The 21,426-nt window shown below is 45.7% G+C and overlaps 1 protein-coding gene across 3 annotated transcripts in view; it reads right to left on the reverse strand.

The window, feature by feature from the left end:
- LOC144937050 (latent-transforming growth factor beta-binding protein 2-like) overlaps positions 1-21,426 on the reverse strand; it is a 135,827-nt gene that overhangs the window by 69,680 nt on the left and 44,721 nt on the right. For all 3 annotated transcript variants that reach the window (XM_078864286.1, XM_078864285.1, XM_078864287.1), the window contains 3 exons: positions 19,939-20,321; positions 16,410-16,512; positions 4,519-4,596 (listed from right to left, as the gene is read on the reverse strand). In XM_078864286.1, the coding sequence (XP_078720412.1) occupies positions 4,519-4,596; positions 16,410-16,512; positions 19,939-20,321 (564 nt within the window). The remainder of the gene's footprint in view (positions 1-4,518; positions 4,597-16,409; positions 16,513-19,938; positions 20,322-21,426) is intronic.

Below are 21,426 nucleotides of genomic sequence, written 5' to 3' on the forward strand. Positions count from 1 at the left end.
CAGCATAAATACAATTTAAAAGTGTAATATAGGAGAGAACATGGAGGGAAGTTGAACGAAGGCCCCGACGCTTCGGCAGATAACTCAAGAGAGATGCTGACACTTTGACTCTGGCTTTATCCAAGTGTGAGGGAATACAAATTAATGTCAGTGAGGGATTTTAGAGGTACTGTACTGCATCAAGCGAGCGCATGTGCAACATTGAGAAGAGGGTGGGGAGCGATTGGGGCAGCGTAAGAAGCTGGGGGCAGCAGTAAATGGGGGGGGGGGGGGGGAGTTAATGGGAGGGAGCAGGCGGGAGGGGGTTGGCGGTGGGGGGGGGCATGGTGGAGTCTGTCGTGAAGAGCTCCTTGGGTCGAGCCACGCTGTGCCCCGGCTCGTGTCGCGTCGTCACCACCAACATCGGATTGACAAGGTGGGGCACGAGTTCGCGGCCTCGAGCAGTGGCCGAAAACAATCAGCATACCTCGTTCCGCGCCCACGGTGTCCGCTTACGCCTAAATTGCTCCAACTGATCCGAGCGAGGGACCTTTATCTCTCTCCCTGTAAGCTGAATCGAGCGCACGCTCAGTTTTATCCGTGAAGAACCTTCATGTGTAAAGTAAGTCATAGGAGCTTAAGAAAAACCTCATGTTTTTTTTTTATCATATTGCCTTTCAGCTCCCCTGGCGATTGAAACAGAAACACTCAAGCTATGCCATTAACCTTTCTCTCTCGAATACAAACGGGCTTCTGTGTGTAGAGTGACGAAGATGGATTCTTGCTGTTACCAAGAAGCTCACCCCCATCGACGAAGGCAGGTCCCAGATACTGAAACTTGACCCACGTTGCATAATGTCAACACGCCATTCCATTTCTGCTCCCACTGAAACTCTCGCAATATTTTGTTTTACGTGTCCCTAGCTTGAGTTGAAATCAGATTTTTGCACTTAATCAAGGTTGACCCCGTTACACCACAGTGTGTATACATCCCCTGGCTCAACTCCGCAACATTGTTGATTTTATTATTTTATACATTCAAGAGTCAATGAGAGGTGACAGGTTGCTCAGGGGTAATGTGCCCGTGTCAGGTGATTGAGTCGGCTGCCCTGGACTCTCACGATTTTGGCCTCCACGTGGAGATGTAAATAAAAATGCTCTGTACCTCTGAAGGGAATCTCATAGCCCGAGAGTCTGTTTGTTTACCCTCATCGCTGTTGACTCTACAATTGCCGATTACACTGAATTTATTGGGCAGCTTAGTCGGCGCCCCACAAAAAAATAACAACAACATTTCGTCTTCTTGGTTCTTTCGGTAAACTCACGACGTTTCGGCCACAACGCGTTGTGGCCGAAACGTCGTGAGAATTGTTTTATTATGTTTTATTTTTATTATTTTATTACTTCCCTTCTACGTGACTTTACCGAAAGAACCAAGAAGATGAATCCCTGCAGTCACGAAAGCTTTAAATCGAAACAACATTTCGGTAATGGCACAGTTGCGTGAGCGGTGTTCACCCTAAATAGCCCAGAGTCAAAGTGATTTCCTACTCAATTGAACACTGAGGCAGTGCTCATCTCGCGTTAACAGCCCTGAGCCATTGGTGTAAATGTCTCATCACTATGGGTGCGGCAGGAAAATCTATCCATGGGACACGGAGTACATCTCCACATAGTGGGACTCGTTTTGTTCACCTCAGAGGGGTGGTGGGCTGAGTCAACCCCCAACCACGACTGGATCTCGTAGCCTTCACATTGTTCACTGCTCGCTCTGCTGCTGAAGTCACCTGGCCAAAACAACGACGACTACTTCTACTATCTTTATTCTACCATGGAGGGCCCACTGAGCTATGGAGCTCTTTTCAGAAGCGACCTGGCCATAGATCAGGGGTCCTCAAACTTTTTAAACAGGGGGCCAGTTCACTGTCCCTCAGACCGTTGGAGGGCCGGACTATAGTTAAAAAAACTATCAACAAATTCCTATGCACACTGCATATATCTTATTTTGAAGTGAAGAAACAAAACGGGAACAAATACAATATTTAAAATGAAGAACAAGTAAAGTTAAATCAACAAACTTGCCAGTATTTCAATGGGAACTATGGGCCTGCTTTTGGCTAATGAGATGGTCAATGTCCGGTTCCATATTTGTCACTGCTAGTCGTAACAAGTGATGCAAATGTGCATCCGTTAGTCTAGATCTGGTTGGAGATTTCAAATGTTTCATTCTGGAAAAAGTCTGTTCACAGACATAAGTGCTGCCAAAGATGGTTGCCATTTTGAGTGCATGGTTCCTGAGATAAGGATATGTCTCAGAGGGGAGATATGCATAGAAATTATGAAGGCTGCTTGACTTGAATGCATCTTTCAGAGAGTCACAATTCTGCAGTTCAGCCAGTTCCATTTGGTAAATTGTATCCACATTTTCAATGTCAATAGAAAATGGGTTACGGAAAAGCTGTATGTCCTGTTCATGGATATGAAGCTCTTTAAATCTAAATTGGAACTCCTTTTGCAATTTTTCCAGTGAATCCACACATGTTTTGTTTGGGAATGCAACCAATGGTTTTTCCGCTAACAGATTTTGAGTTGTGGGGAGATGGCAGAAGTTTTCCTCCTTCACTTGTTTGATGAGGAGGCCTAATTTTACTTCAAATGCTTTGACATGTGATTGCATATCACAGATGAGCTTCCCCTTTCCTTGAAGTTGCACATTGAAACTGTTGAGTAGCTCTGTTACATCTGTCAGAAAAGCAAGGTGCCATTTCCATTCTGCATCATTGAACTCTGGTACTTCTTTGTTTTTTGAAAGCAGAAAAGCTGTAATCTGTGGAAGTAAGTCATAGAAACGTTTCAAAACTCTCCCTCGACTCAGCCAACGGACTTCTGTGTGGTACAGAACATCTTCATAGTCAACATTTAGCTCAGACAGAAATTCCTGAAATTGTCTGTGGTTTAGTGCATGAGCTCTAATGAAGTTAACACAAGATACCACAATTTTCATAACAGAGTCCCACTTCAGTGATTTACTACACAGCGCTTGTTGGTGGATGAGGCAGTGTATGGCTATTGGATGAGAATGGTTATGTTTGTCCATCTCTTGGTTAATGCGAGCAATTACTTCTCTCTTAGACCCCACCATGCTAGGAGCACCATCAGTTGTCACACTCGCTAGTTTAGCCCAGTTCAGCTCCAAGCCATTCACAGTTTGGCAAACCTTTTCATAGATATCCTCTCCTGTAGTTGTTCCTTTGATGCTTTGCAGTGCAGCAAGCTCTTCTGTGACTACGAAATAGTCATTCGTCCCACGAATAAAAATTAGAAGTTGTGCAGAATCACGAACATCATTGCTTTCGTCGAGTGCCAAGGAAAAATAGGAAAGTTTTTTTGCGGAGTTTTGCAAATGCTGATGCAAATTGTCTCCCATTTCTTCAATCCTCCGTGTAATTGTAGGTCCTGAAAGACTCACTGTACTAAATAAATCGGCCTTCTCTGGACACATCTCTTTGGCAACAGAAAGAAGGCATTCTTTAACAAATTCTCCCTCCACGAATGATCTGCCAGTGCACGCTATTAGCTTGGCAACTTGAAAACTTGCTCGCAGTAATGAAATATTTAGCTGCTTCTGCTTCACAAAAGTATTTTGCTGAGTTGTTAATGTATTTTTCAGTTTTAATATTTTATCTTTTCTCACTTTTCCGACCAAACAATCATATTTATCTTTATGTTGAGTTTCATAGTGTCGACGTAGTGCTCACAAGCGCAGCTCAATTAGTGACCATGGGCCGGATAAATGTCCTCGGCGGGCCGCATGTGGCCCGCGGGCCGTAGTTTGAGGACCCCTGCCATAGATGATAGCTCAACGACGTGGCTTATCACGTGGAAACCTATGGCAGTCAAATACTCGAAACGCATGTTTCTAATTGTGGAGGGAAAAACCAGAAAAGATATTAACTGTAAATATACAGGCGTTAGGGTCGGGATCAGACCCACGACAACTCCTGGGGGTGTGACGATTCACCACGGCCCCCTCTGCCACCATCCCAATTACTCTCAATTAGCACGATTCAGGGAGATGATTCCATTCAAGAATCGATGTCAAGTTTAACGTTGCAGCGAATGCATTGTCTACTAGCAGCTGGAATTGTCACGTGACAAAGTTACATATCATGTATATGAATCAAGAATATTGATTGTTATGCACGCGGTGCATGGCATGTATTGTCAGTTTAGAAAAAGGGTATTCATGAACCAATAGACTCATTTTTGCACCCATAGAAACTGCAACAAATGATCACAACTTAGCTACTTACCGTGCAATAATGGAATATTCAACGACACACACATGTAACAGAGCCCATGTAAATGATCACGTATATCCAAAGAGCCATTTTCTCCATGTACTTATCATGCTCTTAAAGTGATGTGCATGTGTTACAAATGGCAGGCAGAGAGAGAGTGCAGATTGTGATGAAATGAGTGAAAATAAAAACGAATTTCCGTGTGTACCATAAACTTGACCGGCTTGTGAGTGTTTACCTCTGCAGTGAGTTGAGTTTTCCTTTCTGAAGCCTTGGGGACACTCCAAGACTTCCCCATCCATCATGACAGGATGTTCTGTTACAAGAAAGTTGAATTATACATTAATTTATGAACTCGAGCAAGCAACTAGTCACATACCACTCCTGTAAATTAGACGAAACAGACACATTCTTATGGATTCCAAGGTCAAAAGGTCAGTGTCAAACAAATGCTACGTGCAGGCATGACTTGTGGTTGGAATTCAATATTCCTTTATTAGAAGGCTGGGCATGTGGTGATTTTTTTTTATAAATTGTCACAATACGGCTCAATAATAGTTTTTATCGGCACATTTTTTGCACTAAATTTGCATTGTCTTTATCGTACTGTCCTGCTTGTACAGTCCCGTTTGCTCCATTATCTTTAACGTAAGATCAGCAGGTGGCGGATTGTTACCGTGTCAGGATCATGAGAGGTGACGGTGCCTTGGGGAGGCCTTCATCCAGCAGTGGATTGACCATGGCTTATGATGACGATAACGGTGCAGAGCAGCATATTAATTGCATCAGCAGGAGACACATCTCGTGTGTGACGTCTCACGGGCAGGGTTTGGTGCACGCATCGTAGGCGGAGGCAATGGTTTTAATCCATGAATTGCTCTGCTCGTTGCACGCTCACTCGGAACCCAGCTACTCCACGGGAGAACCATTTGGTGACGCGGACCAAGAGGTCCACCCTCCAGATGGTGGACTCATTTTACCAACCCCAGAGAAACGATGGGCTCAGTTAACCCTGCACGAGCTTGGAGCTCACAACCGCGGGCCACGCGGTGGCTTGACTCACCGCACCGCATCCAGGCCACTTTCTAGGATTAAAGTGGAGACATTCCTATTGTGCAAGGGGCTGGTGGGGGGGGGAATGTGTGGTGACGCACAATTTCCTGCTCAAAGCAGCAAACACTCTATGAACCTGCTAACCTCTCGTGAAAAGGAAAATTACATTAGCTGTGAGGACAAGCAGGTCACTGACAGCGTGTTTACACACACAACTGTCGGGTGAAGTCAGGCCACTACACACAGTGTGAGTGGCGATGTCACTGTTTAGCCCAGGCGTGCTACTGCTGTCAAGGTGACCTCATCTGACCTGAACTAACAAGAGGACTATAAGAAATGTGCTCAAACAAATACGCGTATTTAGTTTCATGCATGTGACATACGCTTTGTTGCCTGTCTGTTTACATAACGTGTTTAGTTGATATACTAACTGGACAGGAAGGGAGAAGAAGTTAGCGCTCTGCCCTATGAACCCTACGAGTGTATATCCCTGCATTGGCTAAAATCAGTGTCGAGTGTTTTACTGAACTGGTCCGTCGATGAAAATCAATGATCGCAGTAAAGGAAAGCACAGGGAAGAAACACGTGCCCAAGAGGACATCCACCTTGGAAATGGAGCGATTCGAACGTCTCGTGTGCAGGAGCTAGATGGAGTGTTGTGTGTCTCTCGACCCTGCAGGACGCTCAGGGCTCGAGGAGGATTTCTTCCAGCAGTGGACAGATCACTGCTGAGGATTGTGACATGTTGTCATGCATTGATTGCAATCTCAAATCACACTTCTGCATGACCTTTCGACATTGACTACCTTTCTTTTCATCATAAGCAGCAAAGACAAATCAGCCTTTTCTTAAAATCCATGTGTAACTAACCCCCGACAAATAGTCGGTATCAGTGTGTATTTGGTCATCGCTAGAGCAGCGGTTCGCAAACTGCACTTGAATGCTGTATGAGCTGGGGTTGCCTCCTGGCAAGGATACATAACATCAGTGGCAAGGTGCTATTGGAAGCTGTCATGGGCCTCCTTTAGATTAGCTCAACCTTAAATGAGTGCGTGTTGCAGTATGTAAACGTCATAACCGGGCATACAAAAGCAGCCGGGCGGTGTGGGCCACACCACCGAATTCTATGCAGTTGTAGCCATCATAGGTGTTTACTAACAGCATTTACCCCACTTGCATTGAGTATATATATGTGTGTGTGTGTGATGTGTGTGTGTGATGTGTGTGTGTGTGTGATGTGTGTGTGTGTGATGTGTGTGTGTGTGATGTGTGTGTGTGTGATGTGTGTGTGTGTGATGTGTGTGTGTGTGTGATGTGTGTGTGTATGTGTGTGATGTGTGTGTGATGTGTGTGTGTATGTGTGTGTGTGTGTGTGATGTGTGTGTGATGTGTGTGTGTGTGATGTGTGTGTGTGTGATGTGTGTGTGTGTGTGATGTGTGTGTGATGTGTGTGTGTGTGTGATGTGTGTGTGTGTGTGATGTGTGTGTGTGTGTGTGATGTGTGTGTGATGTGTGTGTGTGTGTGTGATGTGTGTGTGTGTGTGATGTGTGTGTGTGTGTGATGTGTGTGTGTGTGTGATGTGTGTGTGTGTGATGTGTGTGTGTGTGATGTGTGTGTGTGTGTGATGTGTGTGTGTGTGTGATGTGTGTGTGTGTGATGTGTGTGTGTGTGATGTGTGTGTGTGTGATGTGTGTGTGTGTGATGTGTGTGTGTGTGTGATGTGTGTGTGTATGTGTGTGATGTGTGTGTGATGTGTGTGTGTGTGTGTGATGTGTGTGTGATGTGTGTGTGTGTGATGTGTGTGTGTGTGATGTGTGTGTGTGTGTGTGATGTGTGTGTGATGTGTGTGTGTGTGTGATGTGTGTGTGTGTGTGATGTGTGTGTGTGTGTGTGATGTGTGTGTGATGTGTGTGTGTGTGTGTGATGTGTGTGTGTGTGTGATGTGTGTGTGTGTGTGATGTGTGTGTGTGTGTGATGTGTGTGTGTGTGATGTGTGTGTGTGTGATGTGTGTGTGTGTGTGATGTGTGTGTGTGTGTGATGTGTGTGTGTGTGATGTGTGTGTGATGTGTGTGTGTGTGTGTGATGTGTGTGTGTGTGTGATGTGTGTGTGTGTGTGATGTGTGTGTGTGTGTGATGTGTGTGTGTGTGATGTGTGTGTGTGTGTGTGATGTGTGTGTGATGTGTGTGTGTGTGTGTGATGTGTGTGTGTGTGTGATGTGTGTGTGTGTGTGATGTGTGTGTGTGTGTGATGTGTGTGTGTGATGTGTGTGTGATGTGTGTGTGTGTGTGTGATGTGTGTGTGTGTGTGATGTGTGTGTGTGTGTGATGTGTGTGTGTGTGTGATGTGTGTGTGATGTGTGTGTGTGTGTGTGATGTGTGTGTGTGTGTGATGTGTGTGTGTGTGTGATGTGTGTGTGTGTGTGATGTGTGTGTGTGTGTGATGTGTGTGTGATGTGTGATGTGTGTGTGTGTGATGTGTGTGTGTGTGTGATGTGTGTGTGTGTGATGTGTGTGTGTGTGATGTGTGTGTGTGTGATGTGTGTGTGTGTGTGATGTGTGTGTGATGTGTGTGTGTGTGATGTGTGTGTGTGTGATGTGTGTGTGATGTGTGTGTGATGTGTGTGTGTGTGATGTGTGTGATGTGTGTGTGTGTGATGTGTGTGTGTGTGTGATGTGTGTGTGTGTGATGTGTGTGTGTGTGTGATGTGTGTGTGTGTGATGTGTGTGTGTGTGATGTGTGTGTGTGTGTGATGTGTGTGTGTGTGTGATGTGTGTGTGATGTGTGTGTGTGTGATGTGTGTGATGTGTGTGTGTGTGATGTGTGTGTGTGTGTGATGTGTGTGTGTGTGATGTGTGTGTGTGTGTGATGTGTGTGTGTGTGATGTGTGTGTGTGTGATGTGTGTGTGTGTGTGATGTGTGTGTGTGTGTGAAGTGTAAATAAATTTGACGGAGGAGCATTCGAAAAGACCCATGCAGTGTTTGCATATGTATACACATACATGGCGGGGCTGATGCTCTGTTTCCTTAGCAAGGTGGGAATTGCTCAAGTGTGTTGCAAGAGTCAGTGTGGCGAGCGAAAGTCACGTTTCAAGCGAAGCCCCTCGGCGCTGCGAAATGTCAAACCACGTCCCAGATCTGAGCATTGTCTTGCGCATTACTAATGGTGAGCATGTCACAGACCCGCCGTCTCCAGTTCAGCTAAATCTGCAGGTTGTTAACAATGTCAAACATATGAGAATACAGTATCATAACGTATTCTCAAGAATGCAGCGGCTGCTGATTCGATTCGAACTCTTGGCGTGGCAGACCAAGCAATGGTGCAAGTTGATCAAATCCCCCACGAGCAGTATACATTGATACATGCCACAGTTAGCGGATTGGCAGGCCGAAGTTTAAATTGTTTAAAGATGGCAAACTACAATTTCATCACATGTGCTGAAACACTAAAGCAATGAAACAACGTAACATTATCGTGCAATGAAACGTGATTCATTCCTGAAAAGCGAACGTGAAAGAATGAGCCTTTAGATTTGTCTTGAAGACAGCCACACTCGTGGGGACCTCTTGACGTGCACAGGCAGTGAGTGCGTCCCAACGTCTCGGTGCATCGCAGGCGAGAGCACCGTGGCATGGGCCGGGGAGCCAGCAGCTTCACGCATTGCTAGAGAGGGACAGTTCTTGATGGCTTGTATGGTTTCAAAATATGACAACTTCATGGAGGAAATAAATCATTCAGCGCTTGGTATGTATGTGTGCATACGTATATGTAAGTACACAAAGAGACAAAGACAAAGATCCACCGTGTACCCCTAACAGACTGTTGGGGCGAGTGCTGTTAGCGAGTGGCACCTATGAAGGCCGGCACCGTGGTACACGAGGTGGTGGGGGGCCAGCACCACGCCCGGCCGCCTTTGTTTCAAAGTGGCGATATTTACACATTGCACCAGGTACTCATTTGAGGCTGAGTCGACCTAGGGGAGGCCCAGGACCGGTTCGGTTAATCATCATTCGTGTCGGCTGTGAGCGGGAATCAAACTCAGGCGTTTGGTTCATAGCGCAGGGCGCTAACCACTACACCACCACTCCCCAGCAGTACACATACATTAATATGTGTGTGTAGGTACATGCATGTGTGTAGGTACATGCATGTGTGTAGGTACATGCATGTGTGTAAAGTGGTCGTTTGTCAATCCACCGTTGGATGAGGGATCCTCCCCATGCCACGCTCGGCGTCAGGGTTATTTGACCATATTTCACCACGCAGGTCCATGCAGGTTTATGAAGGAGGAGTAGCCCAGGACCAGGTCAGATGTAATTTGCCACTGATGTTAGCCCTGGCTGGGAATTTAACTCAGATGGCCATGTTCATAACAGCATGTGCTCACCACTGCACCACCACTGCACCCCACTTTGTATGCAGCCAGTGGAATGTGAGAACCTGTTACACACTGTACTGAGCCAGCGTGTTGTTTTTAAGTAAAGGTGTGAAAAATATGATACTGTTGTTAATCATCTTAGAAGCCACATTTTATATGAGTTGTTACCATTTGATTTGACAAGTTTATGAACCATACAAGCCAAAAAACTATTATTATTGAGTCTTGTTAATGGTCATGGAGTTAAACAACGACGCTCCATACTGTATGCTGTCACCAAACATTGATATTCATCGCACGGTGATATATTTATTATGGACCATGATCCACGTATTTTTCTTACTTTTCTTTGATCACGGCTTTTCCTTCTATGATTTAAGCTCTTCCTCTTAAGAGCCTTAAACGAGTAAATAAATAAATAGTACACATGAACCTGAGTGCAAGCGCGAGACGCACAAAACTCAATCCCCGTTAAGTCCTACAACTGAGATGGGTGTTGCTTTTAGTCCTTAAGCGCATTTGGAAAGAAAACACTTCGTTTGCAGATCCACTGGAATTTGTTTCTCTCAATATTATTACTTCGCCTATTGTACCTAACCGTCCCTTCCTCCCTTCTGCAAGACAACTCAATTTGTTATACAAGTGATGGATGACCACAAAGTGCTGCTACGACTCCATCGCACATCGAACTTGTTTGTCGCCCTGTCGGTGCCTACAGATGAAATGTTTCTTCATGTTGTTATGAAAAAAAATATGGTAGAAATAAAAACATCCAAAAAGCTAACCATTTAGCAAATGAACTACTTCTTGCATTAGAACAGTGGCTGATGGTCAAGGTTAACAACATAGTGGTAGCCAAAGACGGCATATGCCCAAGAGGATACCCTCCACAGAGATGGAGCGATGAGAATGGTTCTTGTGCAAGACTGAAATGAATGATGGCATCGTGAGATTGTAAAGGATAGCAATAGTCTGGGGAGCCCATCATCCTATATACACGATTAAACTATTTTTATTTAAACTATAAACTATTTTTATTTAAACTATTAAATATTTTTATTTTACCAGGTAAAGCCCACTGAGGTATTAACTTATTGTTCAGAAGCCACCTGGCCACAAATTATAACAAAAAAAAGTGGCTTATCGTGTGGAAATGTATAGCGGCCAAATACTCTAAAGGCGTGTTTCTAAATGTGGGGGGGGGGAATCAGAGGGCCCGGAGACACATCCACGCACTGGTGAGATCACGCCGCGTAATAATGTTCATGGACAAAGGAACAGAAAAAAACACAGGTATAAACATGTATTTATTTAAAGACCCTCTGTTCTTTAATCATATAGCTACCAGATGTGTTTGAGTGACATCTAGTGAGAATGCACAACATCTGAAGGTTGTGAGTTCAAATTCATGATGCAGATCCATCCAGTCCATCATCTCTCAAAGAGCAATACAATTAGTAAAACTTCGTGTAAAGTCATAGAAATCTAAAATGTTCAACACTGATCCAGGACCACCCAATGAACATGGACCTTGCCTATTTTAGTTTGAGCAAAGGGAAACAAACTTTTGACTTGTTTCAACGAAATATAAGCTACCATCGATGGGCCATTTAACCATTTTAATTTGCCTGTTAAATCCACAGAAAATGTACATGACATCTACGCAGCCGGTAATGATGACGTAGCTCCACAGCTCGTTACCCGGTCCAACTGTTCCAAGCACTGGAAATATTTAGTCTCCTCCAAGTGCCTCTCTTTCTCTACATTTTACGTGCAGAGTCTGGTTAATCTATTCCCAGAAAGAATTCTAAAGTGTTTCCAGTAATATTAAAAAGTTGTGTTTTGCACATGTGTGGAAGAGAAGCAGAGAAAACAGAAATGAGTAAACATCGACGCAGATTCCAAAGAGTGGGCCAATGCAAGCTGATCTTGGGAGTGAGCAAGGAGGTTAAAGGGGGCTTTGTGCCATGATAATGGCATTGACAATAAGCGAGAGAATCTTGTTGTTGTTATTTGAAGACACCACTGTCATGGGACCTCTTAAGCAGCACTTCTTTAAAAAAAAACAATGCTCGTTTAGAGAGGTTCACGTGGCAAAGTACACGCATGTGAATTTACATCTGGCGAAAAGGACACAAATAATCTCTGGCCAAATCACCCAGATCTCAAAAGCTAAGTAAGTCTGAGCCTGGACACTGCTTGGATGGGTGACAAATGTACACAAACAAATGAAGTGATGTCTCCAACTCTTTGTCACTCTACCCCTTTGGCTCCTCGAAGCACTGTGAAGAAGGCCGTCGCCTACAATACAAATTGTTTTCCTCCGACGAGTGTGTCGAGTTTTTGTTGTAAAGTGCACAAACAGATTGTTATAGGACTAACGGTGCTATGCAGTGGGCAGCAGAGTCCAGTGCACCAACAATCATCTTTGCACAGTTGATCCTTGTGGCGGTACCCCGGGGTACCAAATAACACAAACTGGCCGAGGCAATTAAATGTCTTATTTCTGGGACACTATTTTTTCTAGGGGTGTACTTCACTCCGCGACTGGGGTACCAATCAATCCGACATCAGTGCTACTCTGCGATGTCGGAACGCCAAACAGCATAAAAAAAATCCGCTATCGAAAAATTCAACTTTTAATCGTGCACTGAGTGTGATTCCTAGCCATTGCTAAAATCAGTGGCAAGTGATATATGAACCAACTTTAAATTAGTATCTGGTGCAGTATGATGACATTCTGTGTGTAAAAGTCAGCATCAAAGCGACAAAGGCATGGCGCTGGCCACACTGCCTCATTATTCACTGTGGCTGACCTAAATCGGTGCTCAATAACATCCCTTGTTCCAGCAGTCTATGAGGCTATTGGGAGATGTTTGTCTTTATTCATGTTACTGTGTATGTGTCAATGTATGCATGTGCATTAAAATTGCCGTGCGAGTATGTGTACACGTGCATATCAATTGTAGATGGTAGTCGATAGTAATAAGCTACGGTCCTAAAAACCCGGGTCCAATTTCTGGCCACACAATCCATCAGTGTCAAATAGTATTTTACTCCTGTTCCAAGCCCTCACCTAGACTTAAATGAGGACCTCGTGTAATGTATTCACATCATCACCACGGGAGGTAGAAAAGTGTGGCCAGGCACAGTGGCCTCAATAGGTGCTCGCTAACAGCTCTTGTGGGATTTCCGTGGCAGCAGGAGGTATGGCATTACGTAAGGCGGAGTTACCCGTAGCCCTCTCAATGTAACGTTGGCCAGAGAGGGGGTGGTCCCCACAGATGGAAAGGGTTTCACGTCTCCAGAACCTCCCGCTGTGCGGAATTTAGGCGCCTGTACTTTTGGCTTCAGGTACGAAGGCAATTACCATATGCCAGCATTGAGGGCCCTGCTCTTTAGCCAATGATGGGGGGGGGGGGGGTCGTCAGTGGTGACCACGAGAATGGAAACAATGCAGAGCGCTTGTTGGATGAAAGAAGCAGAGGGGGATTTTTTTGTTGTTATGGAATTCCATCTGAATAAAAAAAAACGCATCCAATACTGAGTGTCCTAATGTGACTCGTTGGCTGCAGTAAGGGTAACAAGCAAGTTTAAGGAAAAACTAATAAAAGTGAGAATTGAACACGTGTTTAATTTTAATCCAAGTTAAATGAAGTCATATGAATAAGTGTAGCTCAATTGTTGATGTTGATGTTACACTAAGCTGATGTGTGTGTGTGCGTGTCCGTCTGTAATGTAAGGAGCGGTGATACAGCGGTTAGCGCACTACGCTACCAACGAGTTTGATTCCCGCTCATGGCAAACACCAGTAACGGTTATCTGAACCGGTTCTGCACCTTCCTTAGGTGGACTCAGCCTCAAATTTGTACCTAGTGTGGTGCGTAGACTTCGCCACTTAGGAGACAAAGGCAGCCGGTCGTGGTGTTGGCCACTGACCCCCTCGTGTAGCCGTGCCGGCCTTCATAGGTGCTCGCAAACAGCACTTGCCCCAACAGTCTGTCACAGGCTATACGGGGGATATTTGTCTTTTGTCTATGTTGTGGGAAGCGGTGATACAGTTCTTAGTGCATGTGCTATTAACTTAACTGGTCCTGGGCCTCGCCTAGGTCGGCTCGGCATTAAATGCGTACTTGCTGCAGTGTGGAAACATCAGCACTCGGGAGACAAAGGCGGATGGGGTTGTATTGGCCAGCCGCCATCTCCCGCAGTGTGCGGCCTTCATCGGTGCTCCCGAATCGCGCTGAGCCCCACAGTCTGTTGAAGGCTTGTGGGAGAAGCGTTGCCTGGACTTTGCATGTCTATATGCTGATATATACATTCTGCGCAGTCTACACCATGTACACTGTACAGTATGTATATACTGTGTACACTGTGCAGTATATATATACTGTGCAGTGTAGACAGTGTGTATATATGTACTGTGCAGTCTACTCAGCCATGGCTAAGGTCAGTAGTGAGTGCTATCAGAAGCAGTCCTGGGTCCCTAAAAGTTAACTCAGCCTTTGTCGAGTACCTCGTGTGGTGTGTGAGCATCATCATAGGGGAGACAAAGGTGGCTGGGCATGGTGCTGGTACACTACCCCTTGGTGCACATTGTTAGACTGAATAGGTGCTCGCTGAGAGCACTTTCCCAAACAGCCTCTGTCAGCTACTCGTATATATAGGATCTCTGTGGCTTGTGTATACACACATTCTCACCAATACATATCCAATAGGGTTGTAACAATTCACTCCCCAACTATGGAGAAACAACCCCCTGAGAAGCCAATCAAAACCATCATGTTACCATACATAGCAGATGTTACCAAAAATATTTCCAAAATCTTAAACAAACACAAGATCCAGGTCCGATTCAATACAGTACACAAAATCCGTGATCTAATCCCATCTGTGAAGGATGTCAATCCTGACATGCAATATCCTGGAGTCTACAAACCGAGTTGTACCTGCGGTGGCAGTTACATCGGGGAAACGAAACGACATGTCTCGGACCGTGTCCGCGAACACAAGGAAGATCTGAAACACGGCAGAACCAATACCTCTGCCGTAGCTGCCCATTGTTATAACGCTGTGGGCTCGCATGATATTGTGTTTTCCGAGACCAAGGTACTCTGCAAACGTTCGGGCTACTATCAAAGGTTTGTTCATGAAGCCATCCAGATATATTAACATAGACATAACTTAAACCGAGAAGATGGATACAAATTGAGCAATCATTGGAAGGATGTTTTTAACCAGGTAAAACCCTAACTGCTTTCTATCATATCTGCCGGGTCCGGGTACTGGCCTATTGGTTCGAGTTAACCCCCCCCCGCATCCCCCCTCCCCCCGCATCCCCAGCTCTCTCGGCCTCCCACTTCCAGCCCCGCCCACTTGCTCCCGTCCAGCTTCACGTCCCTCTCCTAGCGTCCACGCAGCGCTCCCCCTCCCCTCTATCTCCCCCCTTGCCCCTCCCTACTCTCTTACCTATGTAACCTCTTACCCCGGCATCTCTCTCCCACTTCAGCAAAAAAAATTGGTGTGGTTTTCCACCTGATGATGATTGCTTGTGTTGCAATCGAAACGTCGTGATTTATTTTATTTTATACCTACGTGACTTTACCGAAAGAACCAAAGAGTATGGATTCCTGCAGTCACGAAAACTTCAAATCTAGATTCAAATCTCAATGAAGAAAGGCACCGTGGAACTGTGGGGCATGACATCAAGAGGCCTTCATCCAATAGTTGATAGAACATGGCCGACAGTGATATTGTTAGAATAATATTTTTGCGAATACAGGTCTTATATAATTGCTGTGCACACATTCATTTAAATACATCCACGATGAATGCAGGAAACCAATTGGCGATGTTCACGACAGATTAGACATTGTACTGAGTCGATCCAAGAAACAGGCAGACACTTAGAGACACTTGAATTCGAATGAGTTTCTTACACGTTGCCAATGTCCAGAGATGCCAGCAATGAAAGAAGCTCTCAGCAAAGACAGGAGATGCCAACAGCCAAATGTGCCGTCACATGCCGGCTCTTATTCAGTGCGAGGAGCGTGCGTGGCTTGCAATGTGCTTTTGACGACAAACGCAAAGTTTTTGTTCCCAACGCTTGCCTGGGGATGGGCTGTCGAGGTTGCCTCGACGGTTGAAGCATTTGCCATCATTCCTTTCACCACCTCAGCGTGCGTATAGATTCCTAGTGTGTGGCGCTTTCTCTCTCATGGCTTTTGGTGGAACGTGGCAACAGGCGGCCGTGCTGACCATGCTGTTTGGGAGTTGCCAACATCTCGTTTTTTAGGCTTGGCAGAGTTTGTCAGGCCCACAGAATGTCTGGGCCATCAACAATGGTTGCTGGGAGCCACAAAGCTTCTGCTGAAGAGGAGTGTTGGCCCTAGGGATAAACGTTGGACGAAATCCAAACAAAAATATGGATTTCCATAACTGAATGTTGGCATGATTTAATGGTGAAATTTTCGCAAAATCGTCTACACAATGCAGATATGTTGCAATTTCCATATAGTAGCAGAATCAAGAGAGATGATGGTGGGTCGGGGAGGCTTTCATCCAGCAGTGGACTGATCATGGCTGATGATGAAGATAATGTTAATAGTGGTGCACACTGGTCTGCCCTTAAATCAATATTTTACCACGACGGAATCCACTCATCCACTCGTGCATTCGAACATCACAAACCACTCACCAGCCTTGGGAGGGCACCGTGTGCAGGCAGTGCTTCCCCACGCAGCTCCGATGCTTCCGCAGCAGTCGTCCTGCCTCGTCAACCCGAGCAGCGGCTTCAGACACTGCAGCCGCACGCGCGCATCGCCACACACGTGCACGCTCCGTGAGGCTCGAGTGTTCACAACAGTGGCACTTCTCTTGAGGTTAGCGATGCGAATACTCAACAACAACGACGATGCGTGGACTAAGCAATCGATCGCCACCACCCAGCCCCACGTCAGCCGCCACTTGGCCTCGGCAGCCTGAGAGAATAACTGAACAGGATCCGCGCACTGAGACTTCAGCAGCGCCGTCGACGAGACGAAGGGCCATATTTAGAGTTACGGCTCAGATCAGGCTTGAGTCGCTCAGTTGCTTGCAAAGACGTAAAGAGTGACTGAGCCCAGGTTTGGTTCAGGCCGAGCTCATGGAAATCCTGCGCATGGCTGGAACTATGCTCGAGACGACTTGAGTTGAGTCGGCTCATTTGAGACACAGCCACGCCTGAGCCAAGCCATTGCTAAGAATAGGGGCATAAGAATGTTCCTGCAGCACACACACAATGCTGACTGCATGGACGCTGGCTCGCAATGAGTGGTACCTGCTCATGGGGAGCAATACAAGGAACGGGTATACAACAAACCTCAACTCACACGGAGACTGACACATCACTAACTCCTGATAAAACACCAATATGTATTCACACCAATATGTATTCACGGTTGCAGCAGTTAGCATGAGTTTGAAGCTTTGTGCAGGATGTGCATGCATTCATATCTAATGCGCGACACTATTTTATGATATTAATTGAGGTGTGTAAACGACACGTTGATTCATTGATTAATATTCATTCTGAAGGACACAACACATGCACCGGCTGGCACGTGTACACGTCAATGTGTTTCTATTTGCATTTGCTGTCAGTAGTGGGATCACGTAACCCCTGCAGCCACTAGAGGTGCTACCATGAAATGGAATGTTAATCGGAACAAAAAATAGATTCTTAAAATCACCCCCACTACCACTAATATCTAGCACAATATAGTGCGTTCATATGATAGATGAATCGCTAAGTACCTATTAAAAGATTGGCTAAATATTCCAATGCAGAGCCCTCCTGAAAGTCTTAAGAATCAACAAAGCTCTTGTGGAAAAATAAACATCATTATTGTTTTTACACTCCTGTGTTATTTACTTTGGCTGGAGTGGAGAGATCTTCTGCTCAAGAGTCGAGGAATGCAAATATGTGCGAGTTGGATGGAACCTTTAAATATGTTTAATTCACAATTAATTGCACAGAGACAACAAATACTGATAGCGACTTTAGTTAGAGGTTTGACTTTGCTCAAGAAAACCCAGCAAAATGTTTAAGCTTTTGAAACAGCCAAAAGTACAGGTAGATATTGATGCAAATTAACAAGCGATAATTTACAGCTGTTTGTGAAATCCATTGCTGGATAGAGTGTTTTCGGCATACAATTGCCACTCGTGTAATTTACTTAACTTCCATTCGATTGAAAGCTTTCGTGACTGCAGGGATTCATATTCTTGCTTCTTTTGGTAACCACAGCAAGACATGTTTTTCTTGCTGTTGTTTTTACACCTGATGATGATTGCTTGTGTTGCAATCGAAACCTCGTGAGAATGTTATTGTTTATTCTTATCATTTTATTATTTCCCTTCTACATGACTGTACCGAAATAACCAATAATATTATTACTTAACTGCACTTCAGCACGCTGGTCAGTGCTGGTTAGTGAGAGAGAACCCAGGACCAGCTCACATATAAGTTACCACCAATGTTAGCCATGGCTGGGATTCATTCTCGGGTCACTGGGTTCATAGCCGCAGTGTGATAGCCACTGCGTCTCCAAAACACCACGTATACATATGTTCCACACACAAAAAACATTATTAACATCACATTTGCGCGATCCAAGTACCAGAACAAGGAAACGGTTTGCCTGGCAGGTTTCCCAATAGCACCATGGTTTGTTATGATCATCACCGTGGACTTAAACGCATTATGAATGAGTATCTACTGACAACAGTAATGTATACTGGTGATGCAGAGCACATTCTGGGACCGATATTTCAAATGCAGCGCAAATCCCCAGGCAGTGTCACATATGCCCAATTTATTAAAGTATCCCAAAATCTCCTGGGTGCTCGCTCATCTCTTCAAAGGTTCAATCTCCTTCTACGGATTACTGATAGAAAGGGATCCTCTGGGTACCGCTTCCGTTATTGCCAGACGACCACATGAAGGTCATGTTCACACTCAAAGTAGCATCTTATGAGACAGTCGGCCACTCCGGTGGACACAGAGGAACAAATTAAAACGAAAAGTTTCCTACACCCACCTAAGCGAATGTTAAAGTTTCCTTAAGAAGTAAACACATGCCTGATTCTAATCCAAAATGTGTTGCTTTGGGATCCACCTGGCAATGATCTCACGTAAATGCGAATGGTCCCGAGTTATGTTTTCCACAGACACACAATATTTCCTTCAGTTGTAGCTGGCAACGTCCTGGTTATAAAAGGTCGACTCAAGGACGTAGCCAGATGCCTGAGGGGTCAGAACTCTGACCCCTCAACTCTGACCCCTCAGCTGGCACTGCTGAGATCTTGGGTTTGAATGGAAGTAGCTGCCCATGAATAATCCAGGTAACCAATCGTAGTGGTCACCAGCGGCTGCACACAATATAAAAAAACTATCACGCAAATTTTTTTTTTACGTTATTTGAACACACCCAAGCTCAAATACTATGGCGTTGTCATATTATGTAAATCTACAGTCGGGTAGGTGGGAATTCCACCCACAAGTGTGTGAATAAATTATGCCACTTATATGAGTCTCAGAAGTAATTTTGTAATATTTTCTTCCTTTAGTTGTTCTCTAGCAAGGTTTGATGCACCACTCTGAGATGGTTCCCAATGTATATGTCACCTCGTAGCAGTATGCTGATATCGTAATAAAATAACATTTGGAAAAAGAACAAGTTAAAAAATTTAGGAAACTCGCAGAGAAGCACATGATCATGTCACGCTGCATGCATTTGATCCCATCAGATCTCGGATATTAAGCAGGATTAAATCTGATGAGTATGTGCTTGGATGGGTGACCACCAGGGCTTTTCAGGTGTTGTAGTCATGGGGCTGTAAAGGTGGCCAGGATATCGCAATTCTGAGTGTTCACGTCTGTAGGTTTTCTCTGAATACTCTGGCTTCCTCACGCATGGAGCCAAGCAAGCACTCGTCGATAGTATCATTCACACATCGAATTCAGAACCCGCCTGCTGAGCAAGAAACGTGCGACTCACTGAAGCCCTCCTGGGTCCACAACCGACATTATCAACAAGAAGCAACGTGCATCTTGATTGTTGATGCGGCAAAACAACCGCAACAACTGAAAGTGCGAACCCACGACAATAAGGAACGTGTCAAGAGCCCAGCCGGCTGCTCCCCCACAATAACAAAGCCCCGCCGTTCCCCCCACACCCCGTCACCTGGTCGCCGCTGAACTCGCGGAAGCACCTTCCCAGCGGCGGCGTGGCCGCGGGGATCCTGGGCTGCTCGTAGCCCGGCAGGTGGAACGCCTGGTTGTCCAGCTCGCCAACGCTCTTGTCCTGCACGTACTGGATGTGTGGCTGCTGCGGCGGCGGCTCCTGGCGCAGGATGGGCTGGTGGTGCGCCACGCGGGGGAACTGCGGCGGCTGCTGCCGAGGCTGCGGCTGGGGCGCGTGCTGCTCGGGTTGAGGCGCCTTGTCGGCCAGCAGCTGCTGTAGCGTCACGTCCTCGGAGAAGCGGGCCACCTGGTGGATCTGCACCGACGCCTCCGAAGGGTGCTTCACGTGCACCTTCACCAGGTCCGGATGATTGGCCAGGGAGGCTTGGACGTGAACACAGAATGGGCCCAAACGTCAGTTGGCAAATTTGAATGCATACGTAAAACATTCCCCCGTGTGAATCTACTCCTGGACGAATGCCTCCCCACACCGTGGTCAGTCATAGCAGTTTGATTGGCCATACTTCACCACTCTGATCAGTGCAGGTTGGTGAATATGGAGGAACAAAACGGGTTTACATATCACTCGCCTGATTCATAATAGAGGTTTTTGGGGTTAGACCGCGTAAATATATAAGTGTGTCGTTAAAACCCGCCACCACCCGACACAGCCAACTAGTAAGGGTTGTCACGTAAACAGAACGTGGCCAATTCGTCACGAGTACAGCACTAACCGGTGTGTTGGAGAGCCAAGCCACAACATTTACAATCTGAGTTCGACGTTTCGCCAGTAATTACAACCAGCTTCATCTGCGGACCTTGTAAATTGACGTAAGATGGTCATTTTCAAACGGCGCTATATGAAACAAAATGTAATTGAATTAAATTAAATTTGATATACACTGAACGTATATTTGTCCTTGAGTGTTTATTTGGTGTCAAAATAATGATTCTACAACCACCAATTGAATAACTGAAAGCGTTTCCATACGCGGTCACGTCTGTGTATTGCGCTAAAGCACAGATTTTGGAATGTGCTAAGGCACCATGCCATAATGTAAAGTGGGTCAACGCGGACATTATTTTAAAAGATCAGCTTCATGCCGAATCGGTGGGGTAGGCCATAAGTCTCCCACAAGCACTGGCATCACTCTCAGAGTGCGATGAACAGTTCCCCAGTGGTGCTGCAAGGCTGCTCGATTGTGTGGGGATACATGTATGGTAAAAATAAACTATCATCCTACACTTATAACTGTGTCAAGCTATGCAAAACACAGGGGATGCTGCCACGCTGTAATTGTTCGCACGCCAGACTCGCAATCCAAAGGCGGCCGGTTCGATCTCGAGGCGCGGCAGTTGAAACGATGGTGGCAAGTTTCTTAAATGCACGCCCCCCGACACAACCTCTGTACATCCATCAAAATAAATGGAGATGCCACAGTTCGTCGATCATCATGTCGTGTGTGTCGGGGTGAAGTGTGAGTAGCTC

Source organism: Lampetra fluviatilis, chromosome 18, assembly GCF_964198595.1.
Source record: "Lampetra fluviatilis chromosome 18, kcLamFluv1.1, whole genome shotgun sequence".
In the NCBI taxonomy this organism is placed as follows: domain Eukaryota; kingdom Metazoa; phylum Chordata; class Hyperoartia; order Petromyzontiformes; family Petromyzontidae; genus Lampetra; species Lampetra fluviatilis.